Source organism: Mandrillus leucophaeus, unplaced genomic scaffold (assembly GCF_000951045.1).
Source record: "Mandrillus leucophaeus isolate KB7577 unplaced genomic scaffold, Mleu.le_1.0 Scaffold552, whole genome shotgun sequence".
Lineage (NCBI taxonomy): Eukaryota > Metazoa > Chordata > Mammalia > Primates > Cercopithecidae > Mandrillus > Mandrillus leucophaeus.
In genome coordinates, this window is record NW_012105942.1 from 1,386,210 (window position 1) to 1,406,498 (window position 20,289).

Here is a 20,289-nt window from a genome sequence, read left to right on the forward strand (position 1 = left end):
TACAAAACTTATAGACTGACAGTTTGATTCTTTACTGGTTATCTTTCTTGTTTTGCTTTCAAATGGATTGTCCTCTTCCAAGTGGTTTCAAACTTAATCACAGAATGACAATCAGTGGTGAAGGTAATATCTCCATTTCAAAATGTTTCTTTATCTTTATAATATTAACTTTGAAATGAGAGCACCCAAGGACATTTATTCAAAAAATGCTTAACTGTATATGTCAACATTTCAAACTGCATTTAAATGATTTATTGGCAGTTAATTTCTCAGAATCAATCTTACCCTATAGAAAAGTGATATGAAACTTGGAATGGTTGTGATGTGACTGAGATCACAGTCTTATCAGTTACAGAGCCCTGTCTCTGTACCTGAGAAACCCATCCCATCTCATTCTGTCTCACATTCTTCCCTCCCACTGGCCAGCTCCAGTTCATATAGAGTCATTTCTATGTGTAAGGAGCTCCCTGTTCCAAATCATATTAATTAAGTAAATACATATTGAGTGCCTACTATGTGCCAGACACTGGGTGCTGGGCACAGAATGGTGATCAAAATAGAAACAGTCACTGCTTGCATGGTACATAAAATCTAAGGTTGCATTTTATTTAGATCAGAATGCTTAATATTTAGAAAATAAATTGTGATCTTATCATTTTCAGGAAGTCAAATAATAATTTTTTATTTTAATTTATGGAATGAGTCTATTCCCATCACTATTATAATGGTCAGTGTTCCTGAAAGTTTAAGGAAGTAGATCTTAGATATGGGGATTCTCAAGTCAGCGGGGGTACTTGTTGAAGTTTCAGATTTCCACCCTCTACCCTTAGATTTAGAGATGGACCTAGGACCTAAGCTTTTGATGTTCAGTAAATGCCACATATGGTTCTGATACAGATGATCTGCAGAGGAATATACTTGAGACCTGCAGGCTTAAATTAATACCCAACAGTTTCTTGTGCAGCATATCTACTGTAAAGGTTAAAACCAGTATGAAAAGCTGGCATATATACAAAAGGATTTCATTTATTTACTTTATTATAATTCGTGGTTTGGTATGTAGATTGTTTGAAAATATATGGTTCCTTAGTGTCATTCTTAACGTTTTTACATTTCCAGCTATCTATTTTCCTCTCTCGGCACTAATTTTCTTCTAGATTTTTGTTCTGAATCCATCCATTGATCTAATGATCACAAGCAAGTGACCATTAAATAAAGATGACCGTGGAATGTATTGCTGGCTTTCCATGTTATTTAGATTGATAGTGAAATAAAAGAAGGGAGTGGCAAAATAGTTTTTTTTTTTTTTTTCTCCACTAGCATGTTAGGAGATTGGACTCATTTCACGTATGTTATTTTTTATTTAAAATGTTACTTTAATTATAAAATTATTAGCTGAATATATACTTACTGTAAACAATTAAAATACATACAGACCTATAGAGTGAAAGGTACAGTTTCTCCCTCATTACCATCCTGCAACCCACTTCCTTCCAACAGAATGTCTCTCTCTCTAGGTAACCACTGCCAGTAGATCCTTCCAGACCTTTTTCTATGCACTGCAAATACATATGGACATGCATACACGCATATAGTTTCTTTAAAACAGAAATAAAACTCTCAATGTTATTTTGATTTATCATAATTTAAACATTCTTCCCTTGATGAATAATTAGGTTGATTTCCGTTTCTTTGGTACCACAAACAGTGTTGTTGTGAACTTCCTTGTTCGCTTTTCTTTGGGTGGATATGCCAGTATTTCAAAGAACCAATTCTTTGAAGTGAAATTCTAAGGCCAAAGGGTATTGGACATTATAAACTTTCAGAAACACCTCAAATTGCCTTGTCAAGCAGTAGTAGCATTTTATACTCCCAACCATGGTGTATGAGAAGAGCACGTGTTAGGATAAACTTGTGGTAGAAAGACTATCAGAGGTCATATAAAATTGATATGGCCCTTTGAGCTATGAATTATGCAACTGACATTAAAAAAATGTTAAAAATCTCGTTTTATTTAAGATGTCCTACCTGCGGATATTATTCTAAAGAAATAATTTAAAAAGTAAAGTTCTTTATGCATAAAGATGTTTACTGAAATATTATCAATAATAGGGAAATAATAGAAATAACTCCCACAGCAATAGGGAAAGGTTTAAGTCAATTATGGTAAATCATATAAATGATATAAGTAGCTATTGAAGTAAATATAAGGATTCTATAACAGCATGCAAAGGTAAATAAAATACTATACTGTTTATGTAGTATATAAAATCTATACTGTAGAATGTATAGTATAATTAAAATTGTATAAAATGGTTTTCTTGGGTTTGCCTTGCCAACACCTTAATGTGTTTCAATGCATTTTAGAGGTAAAAAGTGGCTTCCCACAACTGCTCTCTTAGCTCATGATTTTTCTGGTAGGTAAGTGAATAGAACTGACCTTAATATCACTCAGAATATAGTTAGTCTCCCTTGACATGCTAAGGATTCCCATTTTGGTTTGCTGGGGTTCTGAGGAATGGTGGGACCTTGTGAGTAGAGGGTAATAAGAAGTGGTGATGAGCAAAGTTAGGTGCCCCATGGCAATGCAGGAATGTGGGGTAGCCACCGGATTCAGGAAACCTGAAGATTTTCCATTGTCATAGGAGTGTTCCTTCAGTTTCTGGTATGCAGGGGTGGTGTATAGTGAGACTGTCTGGAAAAGAGCTAAATGATACCTCCTGTTAAGGTGCTCTGTTTTAAAGACTGATTCCAGGTGGTGTCCTCCTTATATTTCAATTTGACCTGCCGAGAGGGTAGTCTGGAAATGATTTTGTGTATGATACTGATGCACTCCTAAAGTACTGGTGCTACTGTTGTCAGGGTAGACCTGATGATTGTTGGTAAAAAGGGGTGTGCTGTGTAGAGGAATGCTCCAGATTAATTATAGGAAAATTCTGAGATAATAAGATAGCTGGTCCATTCATTATTGTTTATAGGAGGTGTAATGCGATATTCTATAGTGATAACCCAATTGAGATTTTTTAAAATCATCTGTCATTGTCATTTAAAATATAACCTGAAAAGCTATTATCCATGTCAACTTAAAAAATTAGATTTAAGTCAGAGCTATAATCAGTCTGTTTATGAAGGTAAAACATCTCATTGACATTAAAGATGTGGACAGATGGCTGGTGCAGGGGATGAGTGTTCACCCCCTGGGAGGTCGTACAGATCTAGTGTGAGGATTTCCCAGTGGTGTTAAGTGTTTGGTGCAGAAGTCCCTGGATTTCCGGGGTCCTGTCCTCTGGTAGGCACCTGTTGGCAGGTAATTGCATGTAGTAGCAGTAACCAAAAGCCCAGTGGGGGATCTAAACATTCAATATATTGTGTTCAAAATTTTGAAAATACAGAAACTCTCTCTCAAATGTCCTGATGTGAAACTTCTTCTGTGACAGCATGGTATTCTGGTTCCCAAGTTAGAGAGCTGAGTTGAGGCTAAGGACAGATTCTGTGAGACATAAGGCTTTTCTTGGCGATTATATATCTTTCTAACACCAGGAGACATTTAGTGAATGTGTCAGCTTTGCATATTCTTAGTTTCATGAAATTGTAGTGGATATGTTGCATAATATCAAAAGAAATCATTATCATTGTATTTTGTAATTTTTTCATTGAATGAAGCCTCAGAAAATCGTATTAAATTACTGTCTCTGAAATAGTAACTAAAGTTCAGGTTATTTGTAGTTCTTTTCAGAATTTAGTTGACATAGCCAGTCTACTAACTTGTTCAGCTTCATGCTTTTTATAGTGTATCTTTTTGGACTTATTTTTCTTATTGAATGAACTTGAGTTTCAGTGATTTCAATGTTGCAAATCTTGGTTGGTTAGAAATATGTGCTAACACTTGGTGGCAGAAGAAGACAGGTTTCAAATCAAACAAACATCTTAATGCAGATCTCAAAAAATAAATGTGATCTCCTAATGTATAGGTCAGTTGTTTTTAATCACAAATTATTTTCTGGGCTTCTTAGATACCTTCCCTGATTTATAACTCTTTCAAATTACTACTGTAGCTCTTAAACTGCCAAGGATATGTTTTATGAACATGACACCTCTTTGCAGCAGTGTTTTTTTTTTTTTTTTTTTTTTTTACAGAGTCAGAAAATGAGAGTACTTTAGAATGAAAAAAATGATCTTTGAAAATTGTTAGTGACTTTCACTTAGACTGGTTTGTTTTGAGGGCAGAATTCAATATGCAAAAAGTAAGGGCTGAAGGGTGATCATTGGACCTGATGAAGGTGATGTTGAGGGGAGTGGAGAAGAGGATATAGGACAGTTATTGGTAGGAATGGAAACAGAGAGCATATGGATGAAAATTTTGTTCTGATGTTACCATTAAGAGGGGATTCCAGTTCCTGAATTGTTTGGTGATTGAATATACGGAACCAAAATTGTAATGAAAAGTTTCTATATTAGGTTGGCTGAACTCAGCCTTACTCTGCATCCTTCCCTAACTGTGAGCCCTGATGTCATCTTTCTTCACTCAGTACCATTATTTACTTCTATCTCTCTCTCTCTCTCTCTCTGTCTCTCTATCTATCTATCTATCTATCGCTGCATATTTTTTCAGGATTTTAACTGGGCCTGGTATAATTTGACTGCCACTCACTTTTGGGGGTCTACATGACAGTGAGCTTTTATAAAGCATTTTAAAACTCAGGAGCATGAAGACTATTCCTTCTTAAAGGAATCCCTGTAGTAAATTTAAAGGAGCATGAGCTTTCCTGTTTTAGCCCTGTTATTTAGTCCTGGAAGAATCACCTAACCTCTCTCGATCTCTATTGACTTGTACAAGAAGGACTCTTGACACCTGTGCTATCCTGAAATGTCTATAAGATAAACACTTTGACCAAATTGGTTAATTTGGCTTCACACAGATATATATATTTCTAACCTCATATTGGCTTTCTTGTCTTTGTGGAAGGAGAAAGACAGAGAGAAGAAAGGTCTTCAAGTACCGATAGGAAGATAGTGGCAATTTAGATCCGAGTCTTTCCACTTGTCCTCCTAGAAGCCAGATGGAGCAACAAGGACAATGGGAAAAACACTCTACACATCTTTTTTTTTTCTAAAGAACTGGGATCTCACTTGGTTACCCAGGCCTAGAGTTCATGGCATGATCATAGCTCATCACAGCCTCCAAATCCTGGGCTCAAATGATCCTCCTGCCTCAGCCTCCTGAGTAGCTGGGACTACAAGTGTGCACACCATGGCTGGCTAATTTAAAAAAAAATTTTTTTTTTTTCTAGAAACGGGGTGTTGCTATGTTGCCCAGGCTGGTCTTGAACTCCTGGCCTTAAACAATCCTCACACTTTGGCCTCCCAAAGTGTTGGGATTACTGGGATTACCGATTTGAGCCACTGCACCCAGCCACATACTACATCTTTAGTGAAACTGAGAGGTAGAGAAATCCTGTCAATACCAAATTATGTGTAAGGGCTAGTGGTAGAGGCCCTCCTGACCTGGGAGACAGACTAGGCAAGCTTTCACAGGGCTCTACATTTTAAAGAATCCTCCTTCATTCTAACAAATAAGAGGCACAGAGAAGCCCGAAGACTACCCTGCCACTTCCTTCCTTCATCCCTCAAAGAGGGCATTTGTAGATGCCCTGGATATTCAGTGAACCTTGATTATTCCAGACAAAAAAATATCTTTGGTGCAAGATAAATAAGATTGGTTCTGTAAACTATTTTTGAATCTCCCTGTGTCAAATGGCTTAATTACTCACAGTTTTTGGTTGTTTTTGAGTCACTTTTCATATTTCCAAGTGCATTAAACAGCAAATCTCTTTGTTTTAATGGCTTTTTAACACCAAAAATTCAGTGAATTCTCAGGAGATAGAATTGTAATTTCTTCTGAGATACTCTAGATTACATTAGTCAACCCTGTCATCTACTGTGTGTTAAAGAGCACTATTTATAACAAGTGCTTTCACTTGTGTTTCTAATGTCTTTTTCAACTTTATGCTGTTGTATTGTCTATTTCTGTACATTGAAAAAAAAACAAGTTTACAATTGTTTAACAGTTGGAAATGATGTTTACAAAGGTAAACCTGCTTAACATTCATTTGGAATCTTTCAGTACTTTATATGTCTTTAAAAATTGAGAAAGAGTAAACAATGCTAAATTATTTTATGGGAAATTCTAGAAATTGACTGAAGTCAGGATTACAAATGATTCCTGGTTGCTCTTGATTCTGTTAGAGATTTTGACAACTTTGAAAACCCTAGAAGAAATGACTGGTGAACCTAATGTTAGATCTTCAAAGTGGAATGGAGATTTGAAGCAAGTATCTTCAATAGCATTTTCCGAGATTTTTCTTTCTGAACATCTCTCAGGGTTTTATGTGAGGCAGGGCGGGATCTGTGATCCAATGAATGTTAGCAATAATGGGTTAAGTAAAATTAATCTAACTCTTTATGTCAGAACTTCTTAGGTTGTCTGAAATGCAAATGCTTATTGTGAATCTCAAGAGCTTACAACAACAGAGATTCTTTTTTTTTTTTTTTTTTTGCCCATGTTCATGGATCCTCTGGCTCTGCTCCACACTGTCTTTACTCAGTACCGTGACTGGGCAGCCTCCATCTAGGACTTTTCTGCTCTTCTGACAGAAGGAAAGAGAGTTGGTGAACATGCTGATTCTTAAAGCTTTTGCTGAGAAGTGACACACGTAATTTCTGATCTTATTTTATTGGCCAAAGCAAGTCACATGGTCCCTTCTGAGTGTAACATAGCAGGACATATAATTATATAATTTGCTTCCAGGAAGGGACACCACAGGAGGGGCAGTAAATATTTTGAACGGTCATATAGTTCACTCAGCGTTGTTTCCCAACCAAATGCATTTGACCAGCAAGTCCTTTTTCCACAGACTGTTTTGTAGCCCTAGTATTTGGCAGAATAGGTTTAGGAAATGCTGATTTGATTAATCTGGCTTAAGTGATTTTTTTTTTTTTTGTCGTTAAACACATAGATTCTGTGTACACATTTATTTTCTAGCAGTTGCATCTACAGATAAGCTTCTGTTTTTTATTTAATTAATTAATTAATTAATTAATTTATTTATTTATTTATTTGGAGACGAGTCTTGCTCTGACTCCCAGGCTGGAGTGCAGTGGCGCGATCTCGGCTCTGGGGTTCACAACATTCTGCTGAGTTCCCAACATTCTCCTGCCTCAGCTTCCCGAGTAGCAGGGACTACAGGAGCCCACTACCATGCCCAGCTAATTTTTTGTGTTTTTAATAGAGATGGAGTTTCACAGTGTTAGTCAGGATGGTCTAGATCTCCTGACCTCGTGATCTGCCCATCTCGGCCTCCCAAAGTGCTGAGATTACAAGTGTGAGCCAGTGCGCCCAGCCCGATAAACTTCTGATTTAAGTATAATTGAAGAAACAGAGTTTTAGAACTTGTATTAAAAGATGCAGTATCGGAGTATTCAAGTTAATTAAAATTGCATGTGTTTGCCTTAATTATATTAAATATAAAAATTCTATCTCAAAGATTACCATTAGTTATGGGAAAAATGTTTTTCTCAGCGAGTCATTTTTAGACATTTTGAAACTGGTAATTAATTTCATTTTCTTAGTCAAGGACGAAGTGGAACATCATGAAAATATAAGAAACTGGCAAACCCCACAGTGGATTGATCATGGGTAAAGAAAAATAGAATATATGGTCAAGAAAACCTAAGATTTTATTCCAAAATTGTGTTGATGCGGAACTATTTACCTTGTTTAGTAAGTGACAATAGCTAATTACTGACCCACTCAAATGATCACATAAAAGCAAACCAGCTGGATTTATTTGGATGGCAAGAAGATTTTCTGTCACTGGAAAGATTGGCCAACCAGCTCTTATTAAAATAATTAACTGCGTAGAGAAAGAAGGTAAAGCTATATTTTTCTTGAGAGACTCAGATATGAGAGGGAATTAAGGTTGCAATCCAAAACCATAACTAGTTTATATCGGAATTATACTTCCATTTCTACAAATGAGCTGGTTTATTTTGACCATCAGAATCTTACTCTCTCAAGGAAAGATACCTTAAAAATAGAATAATACTAGTTCTTCAAATTACTAAACCAATTCAGTTCTCTTTCAGTTGGCTACTCTAGTAAATTAAAAAGGCAAAGAGGTTATTGGCCTGTTTGCCAGGGCCAAGCCTCACTTTATCTGTAGTTGAGGACCTAACAACACTTACTCCATGTATCATCTTAGGGACTAGCTACCCTTGACTACAGGAATTCCAGTTTGGTTCCTACAGGAGGTGTTCTGTCTCTAAACCCTACTGATGGCAATATATTTAACTATTGGCCAGGTTTGTGACACCATTTTGGAGATCCATCTTTAAGGCCTTTCAGTGCAGCTGTATCTTTATACTGTCCCAAAGCTGAAGACCAGAGTATGAAACTACCTCTCTTCCTTCCTTGGCTATTGCCTTCCCCACAGCTGGATCTGATTATAATAATTTGATGTGTAACTTTATTTAGAACAGAACATTTCTTTCACAGTATTTTCTGGTTTGGTCTGGCCATTCATTACTTGGGAGAATGTTCCATGTGACTTCCTGTAGTGATCCTGCACCTTTGGCAACAGCCCCTCCCTAATCTCATACATCCCATGTATCATGACTTGGCCCCCTTGGATCCCACCTTGCTCTTCACCCTCCCTGACCTACCCTGAGAATCAGAAAATGGTAAACTGTGTGCTCTTAGACTACCAGCCCAAATATCTCTCAAATTTAATTTACCAGGGAGTGGTCACCTAGGAATAAGCTGAATGGATAGGGAAATCACATCAAACATACTTCTCAACAGGTGGTAACTTTTCTATCACACATATATTCCTATTGGCAGGTACCTAAGATGTACAAAGTGGGTATGTGATGGACATGGAAAGGATAGTGTCGTTTGGCTTGTTTAGCTTTCTGGGATCTGTGTATGCAATGGTAGCACCTAGTGGGTATAGCAAAAGGGGAATATGCCAGTATATATAATTTTTTGCATTCTATTATCTTAAGATACCAATTCCTTGTCTTTTGTCAATTTTTTCTTTTCCTACTACACTCACTGCTTTTTAAATTAGTCTTGAAGTGCTTCTCAAAAATTGGAAAATATTCTTTTTAATTTTTGAAATATCTAAAAGAAAAGGCTGTGTGGAAATTACTGACTGGTCTGATGCCTATTTTAACTATACTTTTAAAAAGCAAATCTAATGTTTATAGATACAGGTTGACTCTGAGTGCATTAGAAAATTTATGTAATCCCTGTAATTCTATGCAGATGTTCCTCAATTTATGATAGGGTTACATTCTGATAAACCCATCATAAGTTGAACACATTATAAGTTAAAAATGCATTTAATACATTTACCTTATCAAACCTGATAGCCTAGCCTAGCCTACCTAAATGTGCTCAGAACACTTATATTAGCCTACAATTGGACAAAATCATCTAACACAAAACCCATTTTATAGTAAAGTGTTGCATATCTCATGCAATTTATTGAATATTGCACTGAAAGTGAAAAAACAATGGTTGTATTAGTACTAGAAGTATGGGTTCTACCGAATACATGTTGCTTTCACATGTTGTGAAGTTGAAATAAGGTATGTTGAATCATCCTAAGTCAGGGACAATCTGTATTTTAAAGTAAACAAGGAGAAATTTCACAATTAAATGTTTAAGTTTGAAATGTGGGCAAGGTTCCAGTTGAATGTTATATAAAAAATTATTTTACATAGCCATGTGTGTCATACTTAGAAAGTCTTTGTTTACATTTCTTGCTCTATCTGGAGAGAAACATTCATTTTTGGTTTAAGGGCTACACATGATTCTTGGGTTATATGTTTAATGACTGTTTCATATTCAGCTATTGTTATTTTCCTATTAGACTCCCTTATATCTGTTATGATGTCCAGGGAATAGTTCCAAACCAAATAAAGTGAAAGGCTTGTATAATTGAGCACCTTTCTTCCTTGTTCCATTTCCTAATCTATAGGAGTGTCAATGTAGATCGCAATGCCACTATTTCTTTCCCATTTCTTCACCCAGTTCTTGTAATATTCAGTTGTTGGAGCCCTTCCGCTGTTAGACAGGGGCATCTTTCCTAAGTAGTATTCAGGGAATACTTCTGGGTAGTTAGGCAGAGTAAGAGGCTGAGTTAGGTTAAGTAAGGTGTCCTATTGAGAATGATGTTGGGGGTTAGAATGAGGGGGAGAAAAGTGAGAAGGAAGAATGTTGATAGGAAAAGGGTCCAGGAAATTGAGTAGTTCATAAGAAAGTTAGAAAAGTAGAAAGTACTAGGTACATGGAGCAGGAGGATCTGGGAAAATGCTTTAGGTCTTTCTTGTTTAAAGGTACAAGACTACAATTAGTGATGTCTGTGGATGCACTTAAAATATTTTGAGAGTGTGCAGTCTCTTCTACACTGTCTAGGGACAGTATTTAACTCTCATTTGAATGGTGCCTGAGGTACAGTTAGGCCTGAAGTTCTATCTGTTGATAACATGGAGATGAGTGGTTCCATACTTTTGACATCTAAGCTGTAAAACCACAACACCTTCTATCATGATGTAAGTATGTTGCAACACACAGGCCAGTGTTATGGGGCAAGTTAAAGTTAGGATTTTTCTGTGAACTTATTTCTGAATGATTTTCTACTAAACAGCCCCATTCTCCTGCTTCACTGTTGAGGTTCTGAGAAATTTTTGTACCAGTGGCTTACTGGCATTAATTACTTAATGTTAGAAAGTATATATTAGAAGGAAAAAGCTATTGCATTGAAACAAGGAAACATAATAGATTAAGTTGTAAGTGTATGTGGGAGATTTTGTTTTATTTTTGATATATAGAAATAAATAGTGAAGTTGGTAAATTCAGGAGAACATGTACCAAAGAGCAAAACATTAGGAAAACAGATGATAGGAAGGAGGAGGAAGCTGTAGCTTGTTTACATTCGAGTGATCACAAGACTGTTCTAAGCCAAGAACACAGCTGGAGTTTGATGAAAGGGAGTTGAATGCTCAGCTGAGACTGAGCATATAGGAATCGTTCTTGGATGCCTCATTTTTTGAGCCCCTTCTTTGTTTCATTATACTGAGAAAAGCCACATACAAGTATAACAAACAGTTATGTGGCCAAACAGCATATGGTCTCTCCTGCCGGAAATGAGAAGGAGGAGGACTTGAGAAGAAAGAATTGAGGTTGGCTAAGTAGACAAAGAATGAGCTTACATGGAAACAGACTGTGTTGTAAATAAAAGCATTGCAGTGTTCCAGGACTGCGCTGGTTGTACTGAGCCTGCAACCTTGAGAACTTTTTGGGTGCCAATGACCTGTTGTTCTCTCTCTGGTTAACATAGCCTTAGTCAGTATAAATGAACCAAATGTTTGTGGACCAAAGCCATGTTTCTTCCTCTGGTCTGTTTGATGCCAGCACCTCCTGGAATGACACGTTAGGACCAGGAGGCAATACAGCATTTTCTCTTGGTGGCTTTTGTGACGTGACTTCTGTTATTAGGAATCGTGTTATCTTCCCTCTGTGTCTGCTTTCCTAGCCACTTGATGCCACCGAGGAGCATCCAGTGCTTCTTAAAGTCTTAGGACAGGTAAAAGGAGGTGTCAACAGTAGATTTAAAACGTATGACTCTAGCAGCTGTGTTTCTACTTACTACTTACTGAAAGGTGTAATACTGTAAATGTTAGTTAAAATACTAAGTTTCTGCTTTTTCTTTCCATAAAGCCTGAACATTAAACCAGGCTGGAATACTAAAAGGAAGTTTATAAATACAGGAGTGGGGAGATGGCTTGCCTAAAAAAAATCCCATGGTGAACCGAATAGATGCTTTAGCATAAAACAAAATTAAGAATTGAGAAGTATTATATATGGACATAAATAGCTGGTCCAGAAAACTCAGACCATCTGTGCCAGTATTTTACCTGATTATTTGGAATATCAACAGTATAAGAAGCATTCTTTTTACAGGCTGGATTATTTAGATAATTTTTTCTATATATAAGTAGCATCTATGAATTCTTTCTTATTAATTTACTATGACCTATACATATCACTTGATTTAGTAATATTCATGCACTATATTAAGGGCAGGTATTTTAGAATGCTAGAGATTCCCAAAGTAATTTTGACATTGGTTTTGTAAATATGATCATGTATATGATTATATCTTAAGAATGATTAATATTCTTAGAATTTTAATATTTTAAAGTAAATAATGGAGGGCTTGAAATTATTATTCTGCTCTTCTTTTCAATATATTATATTCTCTATTTATTCTGAATCTATATCTAAGCTCTCTCTCTTACTAGCTGTGTCTTTTGGTAAGTGATCTCATTTCTCTGTGATTTAGTTTTCTTATCTGTGGATAATAGGTGGTTATTAAATGAGTTCAGAAAAGTTCTTAGAACAGTGCCTGTACATAGTAAATGCTTTGTATTTTCTATTACTATAATACAGATGATAGCAGGCATCATTTTTTTTTTCAGATTGGGCCACAATAATTGGGCCACATAAAGTACTGTTGACTTTTCCATTTTTCATCACTCCTTACATTTCCTTCTGTAAACTAACTGACAGGCAGTAGGTGGGGTGTCAGGGCCTCAGCAAGACAGGAAACAGGCACATTCGACCAGGGGACCAAAGCAGAGCCCAGCCACATAGACTGGCCCAGTATGGCCAGAGGAGAAGATGGGAAGGCTGCAAGGCCATTCTCACCCTGGGTACTGGACACGATCTAAAATCACCATGCTATTCCGGAGCCCATTGGTTGGTGCAGTGAAGCTCCTCATCTCTTTCCCTCCCTGTCAAGAACAGGCTGGGGTGGAACTGAGCCTCCTCCTGACTCAGAGGAGCTGAAGGAAAGCTGCCACTGAGGGAAGGCTGCAGCTGGCAAGGAGGTAACCAAGTGTTCTGTATCAGGAGGATGGTGAAAATGAAAATACTGCAAATAACAGCAAAAATTGGAGTTATGCAAAGAGGTGAAGGAATCATGAAGAACTTTAAGATTTGCCAGGGATAAGCCCCATGCCGATATATAATGTTTTCATAACTGTGAATTGCCAGTATGTACATTTTCATTGGGGCAGTGATCACTAAAAGTGATTTCAGTTTCTTAACCAATATAACATTAAACAAATGTAACTTTTTGCCACTTACAAAAATAAGCGTAAGAGATTACGATTCTTCTTTAACCAGCCAGTGCCCAAAGTGGAAAATCACATTCTTAATTTTGTTGTCAAGTCATTATCACAGGAAATATATATGTCTTTTATAGCTACTCGTATGACAGCAATAAACTATTGGAAAACATAGCAGAGATCCAGGAATGCCAAGCTTATTATCAGTAGGACAAATAATTTCTTTGTCTTATAGGAAGCCTGTTTATATTTTCATCATGGAAGTTGTGATTGTTATACCAAGTAACAATAAGAAGTTATCTTCTATTACACAAAAGTTTCAACCTTCTTAATATTAATTTCCATTATTCTGATGACAAAAAGTTTGTCATAGAAATTAAAGATGAATAAATGTATCTTATTTTTTAGAATCTTAAATGATTTTCACTTTGAAATTAACAAATGTGAATTTCCATATTTTTGTGACCATCTGTCTACTTCCTGTATTAAAAATAGAGTCAGAGGCATAGTAATATAAGTCTGAGTCCTCTTTGGTACGTATTAAATTGTGCACATCATTTAGCTAAATGTAAATGATATGGTGAATGCCTCCTGAGTAAATAATTTCCATTACTTACCAAATTGAGCCATCAGATGATTCTAAAAATATTCATCATGCTTTTGGTGGCATTTTCTCTGGAGTGGACTGTTTGAGTGCCAAGTTACAACCAAGAACGAAATTCCTGTTTCACGGTACATTGTATCAGAGGTTATCAAGTGTCTTTGAACATCTGGTAATTTTTCCTAAACTGTGACTGAAACTAGGCTAAAGAAAAGTTAAAACTTCAGTCATTTCTAATGATTAATTAAGATAGTCTTGAAAACGTTTTTCTGTTTGACGTTTCTTGTCACTAATTTATTGTTTCAAAGTCTGGTATTCCATACTTAACATCCTATTTTCTCTTCTAATGTTATGTTGCATAATTGAAATGTCACTTATACTGGGTACAATTATAAATATGAAGCCCTTAAAAATATGCCTTGTCCCTGTTAGGTTCAAGGCAAATATAACCTTCTAAGTACTAGACCATCTCCAGTCATATTCAAAATTCCAGGGTTGCAACACCCGTAGCATGATTTGTTAAAGATACCTCACATATTTTCCTTCTACATGTGAAATAATCCCAACTCTTAGCCTTTATAGGTCAAATTTAACAATTTTCATGATACCTTTTGAACCCTCCTAACATTTTATACCTCCATTGATAGTTAAGTAATAGTGCCTTGGGTCTAGCCTATGACGAAGGGTCTGGCCTATGATGAAGGGAAGCAGAAAATAATTTGGGGGGTCCGCAGCTTGAAAATAATGCCACCACCCAGCCTTTTTAGCTTTAAAATACAATCTGGGAGGATAATGCTTCTGAAACTATTTTGCCACCCCAGTGGATTCATTCAGAAAACAGGGCCCTTCTTAGTCTTACCCTAAATGATCCACTTTTGAGGTCCCATTTATTTTCTCAGAATCATAGTCTTCCTTTTTTTTTTAGTATGAAAGAAAACACCACCTGCTGCAGCTGGATGGTGAAATCAATTCAGATAAATTTTATCAGAAAAGAAATATATTGCCAAACAAAAAATTTCTCCAGAGAATGAAGATCATGTTGAAATTGTAATATATAGCAGACAATGCAGAGGCTTAGCTATTTCTAGGTTGTTTATTACTGAAGATTTTTCTGATCAGGGCATATAATTTCAGTGCCTCTCATGCCTTTTTGAACCATGGCTCTCTCTGTAAATTATGAGTAAAGCAATTAATTCCGTTTCACTTGCTAGTAAAAATTAAGTCCTAAAGACTCATGTTGGAAGTCATCTGTGAAAAATTCTTACAAAACAGTTGGCATTTACTTTTTGCTGAAATTAAATTAATAAGCCTAGAAGATGAGAGTCAATCTCATGTTTTATTTCTTTAAAAAATGACATTTTACAAAATGGAAGTGAAGATTATAGCAATAGTGGCTAGTGAGTGCTGGCATTGGTTTCTTGAAAATTGAAGGTTCTTATTTGTCTGCTATGTTATCGCCAGTCTTCTCTCCAGTCTAAAGGAATGACTGTCTCCAACCTCCACACCCCCGCCACCCACACACACACACAAGCATTTAGAAGACAAGCATGGTTGGTCATTTTCCATTTACTCAGAATGTTTTTTATTCTTGAAATCTTATCTTAAATGAAATTATTACATAAAGTTCACTAATGATAATGGCTGTGTGTATGTGTGTTTTTATATATAATTTATTATATTTCATTGTTTTAAGCACTTTTATAAATTAACTTACTTAGTCCACATAACCCTTTGAGGTAAGGGGGAGAGATTAGGAGTCCAGTTTTAGACATTGAGCAAAAACATATATCAATAGAAATATGTTTAATATGATATTAAAAATTAAGATCAACTTAAATGTCCAACAGTAAATAATTGGATGAATAAATTATGAGACTTTCATGCAATGAAGTACTATGGAGAAAAATATTTGGCACATCTGTATATTATTTACTGACATGGTATATTTACTGACAATATAAAGCTGGTTATCAAATAGTACTCAGGGAACAACCACATTCTATAGAAGAGAAAAAATGTACTTTGTATTTGCATAGGAAAAACTAAACACATAAACTATAGCAGTAGCAGTTTGTAGTGATTTAATTTTTTTGCTTTTATAATTTTTTTCATCAATTTTCTAATTAAGTTTTTGTCACTGAAAAGAGAAAATATATTATTCTAGTTACCTTAATCTTATGGACTGTATTTTGGGACTCTGAGGCCGAGTTGCAGGGCCATTGTATAGTATAGCAGAGGCAGATATATTCTTTCCCATGTTTGGGGGAACTACAGAGGTACCAAGGACATCCCACTGTAATTTTTCAACAACCAACTGTTTCTGCTAAGAAAATACACTGAAAGTAAGGAGGAGCAGATAGAGAAGAACTTGTAAGATCCACTGACCTCCCTGTTCCAATTCAAGTAATCTTTAATTGTCTTTCAGATGATTCTTACATAAGGAATTTAAAAATTACATCCATCTAATTAGAACATTTTTCCACTATAAAAATGTTAAGATCCACCTTACTTTTTAAAGATTTATAGTATTTTTTTTCCTACCTTACTTTTAAAAAATTTATCCATTTTGCTGGGCACGGTGGCTCACGTCTGTAATCCCAGCACTTTGGGAGGCCGAGGCGGGCGGATCACAAGGTCCAGAGATCAAGACCATCCTGGCTAACACAGTGAACCCCCGTCTCTACTAAAAATACAAAAAATTAGCTGGGTGTGGTGACACACGCCTGTAGTCGCAGCTACTCAGGAGGCTGAGGGAGGAGCATCGCTTGAACCCAGGAGGCGGAGGTTGCAGTGAGCCGAGATCGCGTCACTGCACACCAGCCTGGGTGACAGAGTGACTGCATTTAAAAAAAAAACTATCCATTTCTCCATTTTTGTTGTCGATGATTAGTCTTTCCTTGGTATCTCAAAATTTTAACTCAGTATACTTTATTATTTCTGGAGCTTAAAATGTATGAAGTTCTGAAAACTGCCAAATTTAAACCTAACACTCTTTATTGATGGTTTTTAAATACAACTCGTTTTAGGCAGGGAGACTTGAAAAACAACTTTACAACAATTTTATTGTTGTACATGCATTTTTAAGTGCCAATAGGCAGTGGTATACTTTATTCTAAGATGTAATAATCAGGTTCTAGGAAAGTGATGTAATTATGAACTGGTTGCCTCGGTGAAATGATTGATTGACTTATTTGTTTTTTCATTTCAAGGGAGTGAAAAAAATAGATCCTGATTTATATGAAAAGTTTATCAGTCACAGATTTGGAGAAGAAATGTTATATCGCATAGATCTTTGTTCCATGCTGAAGAAAAAACAAAGTAATGGTTATTATCACTGTGAATCTTCCATTGTGATTGGTGAGTGTCGTTTAAAAATTATTTATTATCTTTATTTTTAATTTTTTTGGCATCACTTTTATCTTGGCAAATATTTAAACTTAGTTGTATATGTTTTCTCAATGATATACTTTCCTAAATATTGTGTTTTGACAATGATACACTGAAAATTTTCTAGAGCATTTTTAGTATTTATATTGATCAGTTAAGAATTTGCTACCCATAGTTTTTATACTTCTGACTTTACATATAATTATAATGAAGTCTGGAAATACTGATTTAGAAATCATTTCGATTTAATTTTATTTCATGAACATGAAGAAAGCATTTTCTCCAGGGAAGGCCTCCATGGCCTTCCACACCAGTCATTTTTGTATTTGCAGCTTGTAATTAGGAAGAGAATGACCTCAGCCAGAAAGTTTCACCTTGAGAAGAGAAAATGTAGGTGACCTGCAAAAATTGAAAACTTCAATTTCTTCCCTAAGAAAGATGTTTTGAGAGGAAGCAAAGATTTATATGTAAATGCATCTGTTAGATGACATGAGATGAGACAGACTCATATAAAACTGCGTTTCCAGGTGGAAAGTGTGTACACTTATGGAGATCTTTCATCCAGAATAGAGCTATTCTCCACTTTTTGCAATGTGAATGTATTTCAAAAGAGCCAGCTCTGTTGTGATTCAGATTTACTGTTTCAAACCAGACACTATTCTTTTAAAATTATGAACTTCAAGACAACCTGATTTATATACTTTTAAAGTAACATGAAAATACTCAAAGAAGACAAATGCAGGCATACCTTGTTGTATTGTGTTTTGCTTTATTGTGCTTCACAGATATTGCCTTAAAAAGACAGTTTATTTATTTATTTTTAACAAATTGAAGGTTTGTAGCAACCCCGTATCGCTTGTCTTTCTGGGCCATTTTTTCTAACAGCATGTGCTCTTTTTGTGTCAATTACATTTTGGTAATTCTCACAATATTTTAGACTTCATTATTATTATATCTGTTATGGTGATCAGTGATCTTTAATGTTATTATCATTATTGTTTTGGGGTGCCACCATATGAATTATATTCATATAAGATAGCAAACCAAATTGATAAATGTGTGTGTTCTGACTGCTCCACCAAACAGCCATTCCCCTATGAAGAGTCGTACATCTCTTACCTTAAATCAAAAGCTAGAAATGATACATTGGAAGGACGTGCAAGAAAAAAAAAAAAAAGCTAGAAATGATTAAGCCTAGTGAGGAAGGCATGTCGAAGGCTGAAATAATCCAAAAGCTAGGCTTCTTGTACCAGTTAGCCAAGTTGTGAATGCCGAGGAAATTAAAAGTGCTATTCCAGTGAACACACAGATCAAAAGAAAGTGAATTAGCCTTATTGCTGATAAATGGAAAAAGTTTTAGTGGTCTAGATAGAAGATCAAACCAACCACAACATTCCCTTAAGCCAAAGCCTGATCCAGTGCAAGGCCCCACCTCTCTTCAATTCTGTGAAAGGTGAGAAAGGTGAGCAGGGTGCAGAAGAAAAGTTGGAAACCAGCAGAGACTGGTTCATGAGGTTTAAGGAGAGAAGCTGTCTCCATAACATAAAAGTGCATGGTGAAGCAGCAAGTGCTGATACAGAAGCTGCAGCCAGTTATCCAGAAGATCTAGCTAAGGTCGTTGATGAAGGTGGCTGCTCAAAACAACAGATTTTCAACGTAGACAAAATAGCCTTCTGTTGGAAGAAGATGGCATCTACGATTTTCATAGCTACAGAAGAGAAGTCAATGTCTGACTTCAAAGTTTTTCAAAGAACAGGCCGACTTTCTTGTGAGGGGTTAATGCAGCTGGTAACTTTTAAGTTGAAGCCAGTGCTGATTGTCCATTCCAAAAATCTTAGGGACCTTAAGAATTATTCTAAATTCACTCTGTCTGTACTTTATAAATGGAACAACAGAGCCTGGATGACAGCACATCTGTTAATAGCATGGGTGACTGAATATTCTAACTACTGCTCAGAAAAAAAAAAGATTCTTTTCAAATGATTACTGCTCATTGACAGTGCACCTTGTCTCCGAAGAACTCTGATGGAAATGTACAAGGAGTTTAGTGTTATTTTCATGCCTGCTAACACAATGTCCATTCTACAGCTTGTGGATCAAGCAGTAATTTAGACTTTCAAGGCTTATTATTTAAGAAATATTTTTGTAAGGCTATAACTGCCATGAATAGTGATTATTCTGATAGATATGAGGAAAGCAAATTGAAAACCTTCTGGAAAAGATTCGCCATTCTAGATGTCATTAAGAACACTATGATTCATAGGAGGAAGTCAAAATAACAACATTAACAGGAGTTAGGAAGAAGTTGATTCCAGCTCTCATGGATGACTTTGAGAAGAGGTTCAAGACTTCGTTGGAGGAAGTAACTGCAGATGTGATAGAAATAGCAAGAGAATGGCCAGGCACAGGGGCTCACGCCTGTAATTCCAGCACTTTGGGAGGCCGAGGCAGGCGGATCACAGGTCAGGAGATCGAGACCATCCTGGCTAACACGGTGAAACCCCGTCTCTACTAAAACTGCAAAAAATATTAGCCAGGCGTGGTGGCAGGCACCTGTAGTCCCAGCTACTCGGGAGGCTGAAGCAGGAGAATGGTGTGAACCTGGGAGGCAGAGCTTGCAGTGAGCCGAGATTGCCACCACTGCACTCCGACCTGAGTGACAGGGTGAGACTCTGTCTCAAAAACAGAAATAGCAAGAGAACTAAAATTAGGAGCGAAGCCTGAAGATGGGATTGAATTGCTGTAATCTCATGATAAAACTTTAGTGGATGATGAGTTGCTTCTTATGAATGAACAAAATAAGTAGTTTCTTGAGATGGAATCTACCTTGGTAAAGATCCTTGAACATTGTTGAAATGACAACAAAGGATTTAGAATACTACATTAACTTAATTGATAAAACAGTGGCTTTGAAGGGTTTGAGAGAATCAGCTCCAGTTTTGAAGAAGTTTTACCATGGGTAAAATGTTATCAAACAGCATTCCATGCTACAGAGAACTATTTCATGAAAGGAAGAGTCGATTGATGCAGCAAACTTCATTATTGTCTTATTTTAAGAAATTGCCACAACCACTCCAACCTCCAGCAAGTACTACCCTGATTAG

The 20,289-nt window shown here is 36.2% G+C and overlaps 1 protein-coding gene across 1 annotated transcript in view; it reads left to right on the top strand.

Annotated features, from left to right (window-relative positions):
- The window catches only part of AKAP7 (A kinase (PRKA) anchor protein 7), a 151,722-nt gene that overhangs the window by 70,844 nt on the left and 60,589 nt on the right, over positions 1-20,289 (top strand). The window contains exon 7 of the mRNA XM_011998025.1: positions 17,008-17,155. Coding sequence (XP_011853415.1) covers positions 17,008-17,155 — 148 coding nt within the window. The remainder of the gene's footprint in view (positions 1-17,007; positions 17,156-20,289) is intronic.